The sequence below is a fragment of the Gadus macrocephalus genome, chromosome 11 (assembly GCF_031168955.1).
Source record: "Gadus macrocephalus chromosome 11, ASM3116895v1".
NCBI classification, from domain to species: Eukaryota; Metazoa; Chordata; class Actinopteri; order Gadiformes; family Gadidae; genus Gadus; species Gadus macrocephalus.
Genome location: NC_082392.1, coordinates 19,735,926 through 19,747,095, shown reverse-complemented (window position 1 = coordinate 19,747,095; position 11,170 = coordinate 19,735,926). Strand labels below are relative to the sequence as shown.

Sequence of the window (11,170 nt, the reverse complement as noted above, 5' to 3'; positions counted from 1 at the left end):
GTTAACAAGGGGCCCTCCGTTCTAGGTCATGTTGAGAGTAGCCTCCTGGGTGTATTAGTTGTAGCATTACATGATGTTGCTGCCTTAGTAGTTAGGAACGCATGCACATAGAGTGTAATTCCTAGTCTTCATTAATGTTTTAGTGTGTTTCATAATGAGTGGGGCTCAGAGTGCGACCTATTAGGTCGCATATGCGACCTAATTTCTTTAGGTGCGAGTTAAAATTTAATGAGGTCGCTCCGGTGCTACTTGCAGGAGGACGATTGAAAAAAAAATATATCGTTTTTTTTTTTGTTTTTTTTCTCTCCCGCGGTTGTGGTTGATAATAAAATCGTACTTTCTGGCTCATTCCAGCGAGTCCACTACTCTCTCTCGCTCCCTGTCTCTGCCTGCCTGTCTGTCTGCACCTTTTACAGTCTATGGTCTGCACACTACACGTGCACAGTCTTGCTGCGCCACCAGCACACACAAAAAAGTAAACAAAGCAGATGCAATATGAAGCGGTCGATAGTCGATTATTTTAAGAAAAGAAATGTGCCAGAGGAAACAAATGAGGCTGTTGTTTAGTGGTGCAACGGTTCACGGGTTTCCCGTGATCCGTACGGTTCAACCCTCACGGTGCGGGGTTCTTCAAGTGATCCGCGGATCGGCTGATAAAAAAATAAGTTGTTCTATTTCATGTAGGCTATGCCGTCTAGGCTTCGCCTTATGGGCTTGTCCCGTGCGCGCGCCTGCGCGCGCTGAAAATTCAAACTATGCACCTATCAGCGTGGGCACCGCCCACATTTCCCACGGTATCGTGTCTGTATAACGCGGTGTATACCGTCGCTCATCCTCCCTTTTCTTTCAGCACTTGTGCTTATCAGCTAGAAATTGAGAACTACAATTAAGAAGATGAGAACTTCAACACGGATCTCCCAAGCCGGTGGCAGCGGCTCGGGCGAGGCCGCGGACAAACGGCCCTTTTCAGGGCCACCTGAGAGCGCTCCTAGAGCTAGGTCCTTTTCAGGACTCCTATGCGCCTCCTGTCCCGCCTCCCTGGCACCGGGTGACGGGCACTTGGCGTGCTTTTGGTGCCTCGGCGCCGACCACGCCGCGGCTGCTATGGCGGCCCCCGTCTCCTGTGTCGCCTGCCGGGAGCTGCCTGAAGAGGGGATCCTCTCCAGGCATCTCTTCTTTTCCCCTGCGGTGGAAATGGCTGACGCCATCGACCTGTTCGGACCTGACGTCGACGATGGCATCATCGACGCCTCCCTGGACGACGTCTTCGGCGACTCGGCGTCCGGTTTTTCCCGCTCTCGGGTTACAACCGCCACCGTCATACAACACGAGGGTCCGCGCCGGATGACCGATCTCTTCCGGGAGATCATGGGTGAGGCGGCGGCCATCAAAGGGATTCCCATGCCGGTCCCGCCTCTCGCCCCCGTATCTGACGATATGCAGGGCGAGTGCTTTCGCACCCCATCTTTTTCCCGGCGGGTTACCCAGTGCCCCTTGTTCCCGCCTTTGCAGCACTTGTTTATTGCTGCCGGTGAGGACCCTTCGACCCTGAAGGCTCCGGTAAGATCCTCCACGGATTTCACCAACGTAGAGGGGTGGGCCGATACTCAGGCGAGGGGGATCCCTCGCCTGGAGCCTCCCCTGGCAGCGCTTCTCTGTCCGGGCGCCGGGCTCCTTAACGAAAAGCCGCTGCCCCCCGACCGCCTCCAGAAGCAGATTGTCGGCCTAACGGACAGGGTGTCCGTTTGTGCCTCTCAATCCGCGGCGGCGGTCAACAACATCGCCCTGCTCTCCTCTGCCATGATCTCCTTGTCGGCTGACAGGGAGGCCTACGGCCCGGAGGAAGCCGCGAGATGGCTGGCGGTTTCCCGTTTTTCCAGCGCCATCCTCCAGCTATGCCAGCCGATAGCCGTTTCGGCCGGCCAGCATATGGCGTGGGCTACCATGATTCAAAGGGTCATATGGCTCTCCCACACTGCGGTGCCGGAACGAGAGCGGGCCAGCCTCGTCCAGGGTCCACTAGCGCCGGATGGCCTATTTGGTCCCAGGTTCTCCGAGGTGCTCGCGCACCAGCAGTCAGTCCGTGAGAATCGTTCCCGGTTCGGGACGATTCTCACGGGCTCCTCCCGCCAGCAGGCTGAGAGGAAGCGCGGTCTAGGCCGGTCCCAGCGTTCCATGGGACCGCCTCCGACTCCAGCCCCGGTGCAGCAGCCGCAGCCGCCGCGCACGGGGAGAGCAGCAGCGCCATGGACCGGGAAGTTCCGGACGCTTGCTCCTACTTTTTCTTTCCCTATTAAAGAAAAGAGTAAAGACCGTTCGGCCGAACGGCAGTACATGGTACCTAAAGAGCGATATTCCCCAGGCCACCTGCGTCCTACGCTTGTGGTGCGCTCCTCCATGTTGCCTATTTCCCCCTCTCAGCCCGGTGGCTGTAGGGTGACGGTCGGACGGCGTGTTCACATGGCCTCTGGTTCACCTGCTTCTAAGAAGCGGCGTCCCTTGGAGCCTCATGGACGGATCAGAGACTCGTTGCACGAGCCCGTGGATACGGCCGCTTGTACCGGTCTCCTGGTTCCCCACATTATAGGTGAGGAGATGGGTCCGCGCGCTGTGGCTACAGCCTGCGGACAGCGCATGCGCACAGGTGCTGTGGCCGGACGGCTCGCTCCCTGTTCAGCGGGCACGAGCGCGACGTCTAGACAGCTCGTTGTTTTTACAGCTGCTAGTTCTGGTACGTCTCCTACGCTCGCTGAGCCTCCTCCCTTTCGTGGGAAGCCCCCCTTGGTTCACACGCAGTGTGGAGGCGGTAGGGGCAGAGGAATACGGGTTATTCCTGGACGGTCTTCCTCAGCTGTCGGCTCGCCCTCTCTCCAACCGCTATGCGTGTTGGCAAGAGCGGTGCGTTCTGCCATCGTGGTTGGACACCACGTTGAGATGGGGCCATCCCATACGGTTCAAGCGTCGTCCCCCACCCTTTATGGGGTTGGTGGAGACCACGCTACGGGACCCGGCTGCGAGCACGGCTCTGGCAGCAGAGGTGGCACGTCTCTTGGTAAAGGGGGCCATCACTGTCGTTCCCCCCCACGAGTCTCACCTAGGTTTTTATTCCCGCTACTTCCTGGTTTCCAAGAAGTCAGGGGAAATGAGACCTATTCTGGATCTTCGCGTGTTCAACAGATTCGTTGCCACGAGGAAGTTCAGAATGCTCACGGTCGGAGCATTGTTCCGGTGTGTGAGAGAGGGCGATTGGTTCACATCCCTGGATCTCAAGGATGCTTACTTCCACGTCCCTGTTCGGCAGGCGCACAGGAAGTTTCTCCGCTTTGCCTTTATGGGGATGGCGTACGAGTACCAGTGTCTGCCGTTCGGCTATTCCCTGGCTCCGCGCACCTTCTCGAAGTGTGTGGAGACGGCGTTGGAACCGCTCAGACGTCAGGGGAAGAGGATTCTCTTCTACCTAGACGATCTGCTTATTCTGAGCAACTCAGAAGAGACCGCGAGAAGGGACACCATGTTGGTGATAAACCATCTCTCCTTCCTGGGTTTGGGCATCAACTGGGAGAAGAGCTCCCCGCTCCCCAGCCGGCAGACAGTCTACTTGGGGCTTTGCCTAGACTCAGCCACCATGATTGCGATGCTTTCGCCTCCTCGGCGAGACGCCATCCTGTCGGCGCTCTCCCGTTTTCACGTTCGCAGAAACGTGACCGCACTGTCCACCATGCGCCTGTTGGGGCTGATGGCAGCTGCCCACCCCGTGGTCCCCCTGGGTCTGCTTTTTATGCGCAGACTCCAGCGGTGGTTTGCTCGCCAACGGTTGGACCCCAGGCGACACAAGCTCAGGGTGCTCCTCGTCCTCGTGGAATATTGGAAAGGACCCTCCGCCCTTCTCAAGGGTGTTCCCCTGGGCAGGGTGGCGTCCTACGTAGTGGTCTTCACGGACGCCTCGTTGACGGGTTGGGGAGGAACGTGCCTCTCTCACTCGTTCGGAGACGAGTGGCGCACTCCCCCTACAGCACACATAAATGTGTTGGAGCTCGACGCTGTGAGGAAAGTGCTGTTGCATTTCTTTCACCTGGTGCGCGGCCGCCACGTTCTGATCAGGACAGACAGCGTGTCGGTGGCGGCGTACATCAACAGGCAGGGGGGAGTCCGCTCCCCTGCTCTCCACCGAAAGGCGGTCGAGCTCTGGCTTTGGGCTCATCAGTATCTCCGCAGTCTGAGAGCCCTGCATATCGCGGGCGCCCAGAACTTTGGGGCGGACCTCATGTCTCGAGGCGGTCCCCGCCGAGAGGAGTGGCGGTTACATCCCGACATTGTCAGACTGATCTGGCAGAGGTTCGGGACAGCGCAGGTGGACCTCTTCGCGTCCCGGGAGAACACGCACTGCAGGTGGTGGTTCTCCCTCAGCCCTCGGGATCTTCCCCCGTTGGGGGTAGATGCGTTGGCACACACACCTTGGCCGCGGGCTCTCTTGTATGCGTTTCCCCCGCTCCAGCTGATCCTTCCTCTTCTGGAACGGGTCAGACAGGAGAGACTGTCCCTGATATTAGTGGCCCCGGAGAACCGTTCAGCTCTGTGGTTTCCAGAGCTGGCCGCGCTCTCGCGGTCGGCGCCTTGGCCAGTACCATTCAGGCCGGATGCGCTTTCACAGGCCCACGGGACGGTGCACCACCCGCCCGATGTCTCGGGACGGCTGTTGGTTTGGCTCCTGAGAGGTTGATCCTGCAGGGCAAAGGTTTGCCTGAGACGGTTATCAACACTATTCAGAGTGCTCGTGTGCCTTCTACTTCTTCCCTCTATGCGGCGAAGTGGTGCGCCTTCTCTAATTGGTGTGAGACGAACCACGCTGTCCCATCTCAATGCGAGGTGGGAAGCGTGCTTTCGTTTCTGCAAAACTTATTGGAAAAAGGTTTGGCCTTCTCCACTATCAAGGTCTATGCGGCAGCCGTTTCGGCTGGCCGTGCAGGCTGTGATGGTGGACCGATCTTCAGCCATCCACTGGTCAAGAGATTCTTGCGTGGGGCTAGACGGGTTAGGCCTGTTTCACGCGTGCTTACACCATGCTGGGATCTCCCCACCGTGTTGCGCGGATTGTCCAGGGATCCTTTCGAGCCTCTCTCTCAGGCCCCTTTGGATGCCCTGTCATTTAAGACGGCGCTCTTGTTGGCCTTGGTTTCTGCCAAGCGGGCCGGTGAGCTAACCGCTCTGTCTGTCAGCCCGAGTTGCTTGTTGCTAAACGAGGACAGCTCCTTCGCGTTGCTCAGACCTAATCCTGCGTTCCTCCCGAAGAACATTAATAGTTATTTTCGGTTGAGGGATATTGTGCTTAAGGCTTTTCACCCCCCGCCTCATTCTAGTGAGGCGGAGGCGGAGTTGCATCTCCTGTGCCCGGTTCGGGCGTTGGCTATGTACGTGAATCGCTCGGCAGCGTTCCGCTCCACACAACAGTTGTTTGTGTGTTATAGCGACGCTAGCAGGGGCCGCGCTCTCTCTAAGCAGCGGTTTTCTCGCTGGGTATGTGAGGGTGTTTGCCTAGCCTACTCTCGGCAGGGCTTGGCGCCACCGTTGGGCGTTAAAGCTCACTCCACACGGAGCGTGGCCGCTTCAACGGCTCTACTCAAGGGCGTTTCGGTGGAAGACATCTGCGCGGCTGCGTCTTGGTCTTCCCCCGGCCCCTTTGTCCGTTTTTACATGTTAGACATGTCCAGGGGCTCACTCGGCAACTCTGTGCTAGAGTCCGGGACCCCTTTTACGGCTTAAGAATATAGACATGTTCTTTAAAGCGTCGTGGTTGGATTTCCTCTCGCCGGCTGGCGAGTTGGACTTGATTACCAGTCTTACTCTCCCACCTTTTTTCAAATGAAAAACAGGCTAGGGGGTTTTCTATTGGCTCGCCAATTGTCTGGTGGTTTTGTTTACCAGTATGGCACTCCCGCCGTTTTCTTCAAATAAGAAACGGCCGAGAGAGTCACATTATTGGAGAGCCGAATTCCGTAGCTCCGCCCCCGGTGGTAGCGGACCTAATGGAAACCTAGTTGCTCTGGTTTTTCTTTTCCTTTCATGGGTTCCATGAAGCACGGAATAGAGCCGGAGTCTTTACAGACTCACTTTTTTCTCCCTTGATCATTGCCTTGCTTGATCTAGGAGGAATTAGTTTTTTATAAAGCTGTTGTGTTTTACACTTCCTTGGCTTTTTGAGTCTTAATGTGTTCTGGTGACTTAGGTCTTTTTGACTGGGGTCCAGCAGGAGTACATTGATCGGGCTCCGCTCGCAGCTTCACCTTAGCCCATAAGGCGAAGCCTAGACGGCGTAGCCTGCATGAAATAGAACGATAGTTATGTTATTATAACTCTAGTTCTATGATTGTAGGCGTAGCCGTCTAGTTTCCCACCTGCTGTACCCTCCAATTGCTGAAAGAAAAGCTTGGAGGATGAGCGACGGTATACACCGCGTTATATAGACACGATACCGTGGGAAATGTGGGCGGTGCCCACGCTGATAGGTGCATAGTTTGAATTTTCAGCGCGCGCCGCCGCGCGCACGGGACAAGCCCATAGGGCGAAGCCTAGACGGCTACGCCTACCATCATAGAACTAGAGCTATAATAACATAACTATCGTTTTTGAACCAGAAACCGGAACCGGAACCGGTCATATTTGTGTTTGGTTGTAGTCTTTTTGCTCGGTTTTCCGTATTAACAGTAGGGCTAGAACCGAGCGAAATGACCCTTGCAATGAGCAATGAGTCTTCCAACCGAAATCAATGGATTTACAAAATGCCAAATAAAACACGACAGAAACTGTATTTCGCTACCATACTTGATGAAAAAAAAAAAGAAGATGAGGATGTCTTTTGGGAGAGTGTAGACTCTAAACTCTCCCAAGGCAATGCAGACATCCTGAATTTAAAGTTGTAAATCCAGGGTTAGGGATTATTTACTATCCATGTTAAAAAGAAGAAGGAATAATGCCTCAGATTGCAATTTTTTTAAATATTGACTATGCTCAAAGGAAGCAGGATTATTACCAAATTTTTCACTTTATTTTGTTTTTACACATTTGAAGATTTTATTTAAAGTCACATTTGTCTCGTTATCTTTTTTGCTGTTGTTGATCCGAAAATGATCCGACCCGTGATTCAAAAACCGTGACACGATCCGAACCGTGAGTTTTGTGATCCATTGCACCCCTACTGTTGGTGGTGGTGGAGAAGGGTTAGCAGAGGAAGCGACAGTGACAGGTTGGTGAAAAAGGCGGGGGGGAGTGGGGAGAAAAAAAAAAAGTACAGTTTTCAACAACAATGGTTGGTGCAGTTCCCGTGGTTACGATATGGGGGACAAGCCATGGTGTGTGTGTGTGTGTGTGTGTGTGTGTGTGTGTGTGTGTGTGTGTGTGTGTGTGTGTGTGTGTGTGTGTGTGTGTGTGTGTGTGTGTGTGTGTGTGTGTGTGTGTGTGTGTGTGTGTGTGTGTGTGTGTGTGTGTGTGTACTGCAGGACATGTGGCCCGTCCGTTGCAGGCAGGACACATTTTGTAAATGGATCTACACAATTCAAAGTTCAGTCATTAAAATTACACAACGAAAGCCAAAAGCACAATACGTGCAGGGACCTCTGCATCACACAAAGCTCCCAGCCCCTCCCCACCTAATTTAATAGGATAGATGAGAGCAATCGCTCGGCGGAGAATGAAGAAATAATCATCAAGTTTAACACCGCCTACAACATCGCTAAAGAGGAACTCCCGTTCACAAAAAAAAAAAATGGTGCTACCTTATTTTTTTTGGTGCTACTAAATGAAAAGCTAGGTGGCACCAGTGTTACCTGTGAAAAAGTTAGTCTGGAGCCCTGAGTGGGGGGCTCTTGACATGGTACAGGAGGAGCTCATCTCCAGGACCCTTTCTAATACAGGTCAACCATGTTATAGAGGAGAAGAATCATTCCAGAGGTTGAGAAGCCTCTCTCTCTAGAGCCGGAGAAGACTCCTGCTACACGGTGTTGTATTTAGGAATTAGTGAGGACCAGATTTTTTTTATTTAAAGGAGTTTATTTACTGTATTTCTGGATGAGAAAAATTCATACCAAAATGACATCTACCAACACAACCCAAACTCATTATCTATAATTAAAACAATTTAAATGCATACCAATGTTTGAAAGGTTGTAAAGTGATTCCTGAATTGCTGGGAAAGAATCCTGTCTCCACTGCTCTATGTCCTCATGGTTACATTTTCTGTGGTTTCTGTCTGACCTGTTTTCTCTGGGAGGATCAGGGACGTTGATTAGACCTTATTGATTAAATCACATTATGTTGCTTTCAGATACTTTACTCAGGGTTTGAATGAATGCATGGAATTATTATTCAAATACAGCAAGAATAATACAATAACAAATAAAACACAATAGAATAAATAAAAACACATTCAGGGTCACTGATAGGCTATATAGGCTGGACTGGAAGTTGGAACCCTCCCTTCTACAAAGCTGTTACTCGGCCTAGTAAATTGTGAGTCGGCCTTGATGGCCATCAGTCCCTGCACGTCTCACAACCACTTTGTCTTGAAGTAGCCTTTCTCACATAGCTAGAGCAAATGGGCCTCATAAGGCCTGGCTATAAACAATTTCTCGAGTTCAGAAATCCTTATCAATCTATGTTAACCTTACAGCATTGCCAAAATGAAAAAAAATCCATAAGTAGCCTATGACTTACGTGAGTTACGCCTACATAGATATTGCTATAGCATTACATTTACTACCTAAATGATTTTAAAAAGTTGGCCTTCGTAAAAATACATTCTTCCCACAAACGATTCGTTATTAAATATGTGCATTTAAAATTATGAAAAGGCCGGCTCTTCGCCAAATCATTTTATCAATGTAAAAAATATAAATTACACGCTGGCTTTTTCAGTTAGGTCGGAGATAGGATAGGCAAAACGTTTCCAACTCCTGATTCTACCGCTCGAGCCGCCTCTCGAGTCCTAGCCGCCTCTCAGACGTCCGGTTAGGAAGATGGTGCTCCCCTCTCTCACATTATAGGACACCAATGTATGACTTCCGTGGTCCAACTGCTTGCCTTCATGGATCAGCCTTTGTTGGTCCTCAGCCACTCCTTCCCGCTGTTTCACCTTGAGCTTGAAGCCTGCCACCGTCTCCCCAGGTCGGACGTTGTATGTGTGATTCGCACCCTTCTCCGTTTTCAGGAACACTTGGATGTTTTTGGGCTCTTGGACCAGCACGAAAATATTCGCACAGGGTAGCACCCCATAGAAACTCAGGTCTTTTAAGTCATCATCGAGAATTATCTTGTCGACTGAAAGCCTCTCCGGGGAGATGTGGAACTTTTGAAAGATGAGTATTTTCAGCGAGCCCACGGTGGTCCCTGGAGGCACAATGAGGGGACGTGGTTCCCCGCCAAGAAGAGTGATTGTAATATTCATGATGAATGCTTCTGGGAAATAAATACAAGAATTTTAGAGACTTATTTTCCAATTAGCAGTTTTAATAAGCATAATAACGCTAGCCTACATTTGAACTCACCTCGGTTTAAAGTCTCTTAAGAACAGGAGGATAGCCTGCGACTCGGTGATCAAGTTATGTCCTCAACATCAGCAGTGAGGCTGTGGGTTTATAAAGCCTCCACTAAGATTCGATTTCCTCATGCCGGTCCCAATCAGTTTCGCTTCTCTCATTCGGTCATTGTTGCCAGTGTCGTGTTGCTTTCTGTCTTTAAGACGCCTGCGAAGGCGAGGTTATTTATGTTGCAAATTACGTTTAGGTAAAGGTCTACACAATGATAAATAAGTCACTTTATGGTTAGATGCTTAAGTTGACCTAATAGGTTATGATGGTTAATATTTGCATAAGGTTAAAAATAGGCTACCTAAATTAGTCATCTCTAGCCATATACCTTTACATTATCATCTCTAATCTTATACCAGTATTATGTTTAAGAGGGTTAAGTCTAGATATGAACTTAGAGATGATTACATTTAGGTACTGGGTTAGAGATGGTGAAGTTTAAGTAGGCTATAGGTTAGAGATGGTTAAGTTTAGGAATCAGCTTCATGTTTACGGTTTAGGTATAAGTTAGAGATGGTTCAATTCATTCGTTTGGTGTGGCTTTTGACCTTTTGTTGTCGCATTTGGATTTGTGTTGTGGCTTTTAAGTTTATATTTTCCGTGATTGTTTTTTTTTTTTGTTGGAAATGCAGGCCATCGCAGTATGGGGTCCCAGAACTGGAACTGCAGCATCAATATTTCAGGAACATAATACTCATAAAGACAAGCTAGAGCCACCAATGAGCTCAGTTTCTGTATCCTCCCCTAGTGGTTATTACAATCAATTAACACATCACGAGTTCAAGTGCCCAGAGGCGATTTCCATGTTATGAATAGATAAGATACCATTTCTACGTGATGTGTGTCCGTGTGCTGCACCTTTATGAATCATTCCTTGATACACCGGTGTATTTTATGACTAAATTAAACGAAACTTATTCATAAACAAAAACAGAAACCTAAAATAGTCTAACAGCACAACAATGACGTAATAATGAGGCAATATTGGGGTAATTTATAGAGTATAATAGGTATTTATATTCTACAGCATTTTTTATTTAAATTCACAAAATCAGTTTGTGTAAAGAATTCGAAGACAATAGGGCAGATCTAAACAGTAAAACTTAACGAAAGGACTTTCCTTCAGCTATACGAATGTAAATATAGCTGCGAGCAGCAATGTGGGGGTCAAGCAGAATAGGCCTCTATAAACTTGCTGGACAGACGTAATCGGCTAGGTAGCAACATGATGACCGTCTCTGTAATTAGAAATAACGGCAGCTGGTGGAATGAACTAGAACATTATGCGACTACGCGTCAATGTTTACAATATGGCAAAAATGACCCCACCTAGGGTAAGAACAGATTCACAAATATTTTGTGATTTATATGTAAATGACTCTCTTCTCACAAATACAGTTCAATGCACCCACAAATGGATATTGGTATGTATAAATGTAAAATAAATCCATAAACAAAAATAAGTTTCACAAACACATGTCTGATCCACACACAAATGTGTCTTGTTTTAAATAAATGTAATATAAATTATGAATTAAAAAAATATTTGCAATTTTCATCAAAAATGTGTTTGGATGTTGTTACATTTATAT

The 11,170-nt window shown here is 49.7% G+C and overlaps 1 protein-coding gene and 1 long non-coding RNA gene across 3 annotated transcripts in view; both read right to left on the bottom strand.

Annotated features, from left to right (window-relative positions):
• Positions 1–7,352, bottom strand: part of LOC132467942 (uncharacterized) — a 696,489-nt gene extending 689,137 nt beyond the window's left edge. The window contains exon 1 of the long non-coding RNA XR_009528130.1: positions 7,028–7,352. This is a non-coding gene — a long non-coding RNA (uncharacterized LOC132467942). The remainder of the gene's footprint in view (positions 1–7,027) is intronic.
• A 1,454-nt stretch (positions 7,353–8,806) lies between these two features.
• On the bottom strand, positions 8,807–9,674 carry LOC132467941 (ubiquitin-like). Of its 2 annotated transcripts, none has more exons than XM_060065526.1 (2): positions 9,537–9,674; positions 8,807–9,447 (listed from the first exon to the last, which is right to left on the bottom strand). In XM_060065526.1, the coding sequence occupies exon 2, from the start codon at positions 9,434–9,436 to the stop codon at positions 8,978–8,980; it is 459 nt and encodes a 152-aa protein (XP_059921509.1). In that variant the 5' UTR covers positions 9,437–9,447; positions 9,537–9,674; the 3' UTR covers positions 8,807–8,977. The 2 variants fall into 2 exon arrangements, with proteins under 2 accessions (XP_059921509.1, XP_059921510.1); XM_060065527.1 differs by having other exon boundaries at positions 8,807–9,444; positions 9,537–9,665.
• Between the last annotated feature and the right edge of the window lie 1,496 nt (positions 9,675–11,170).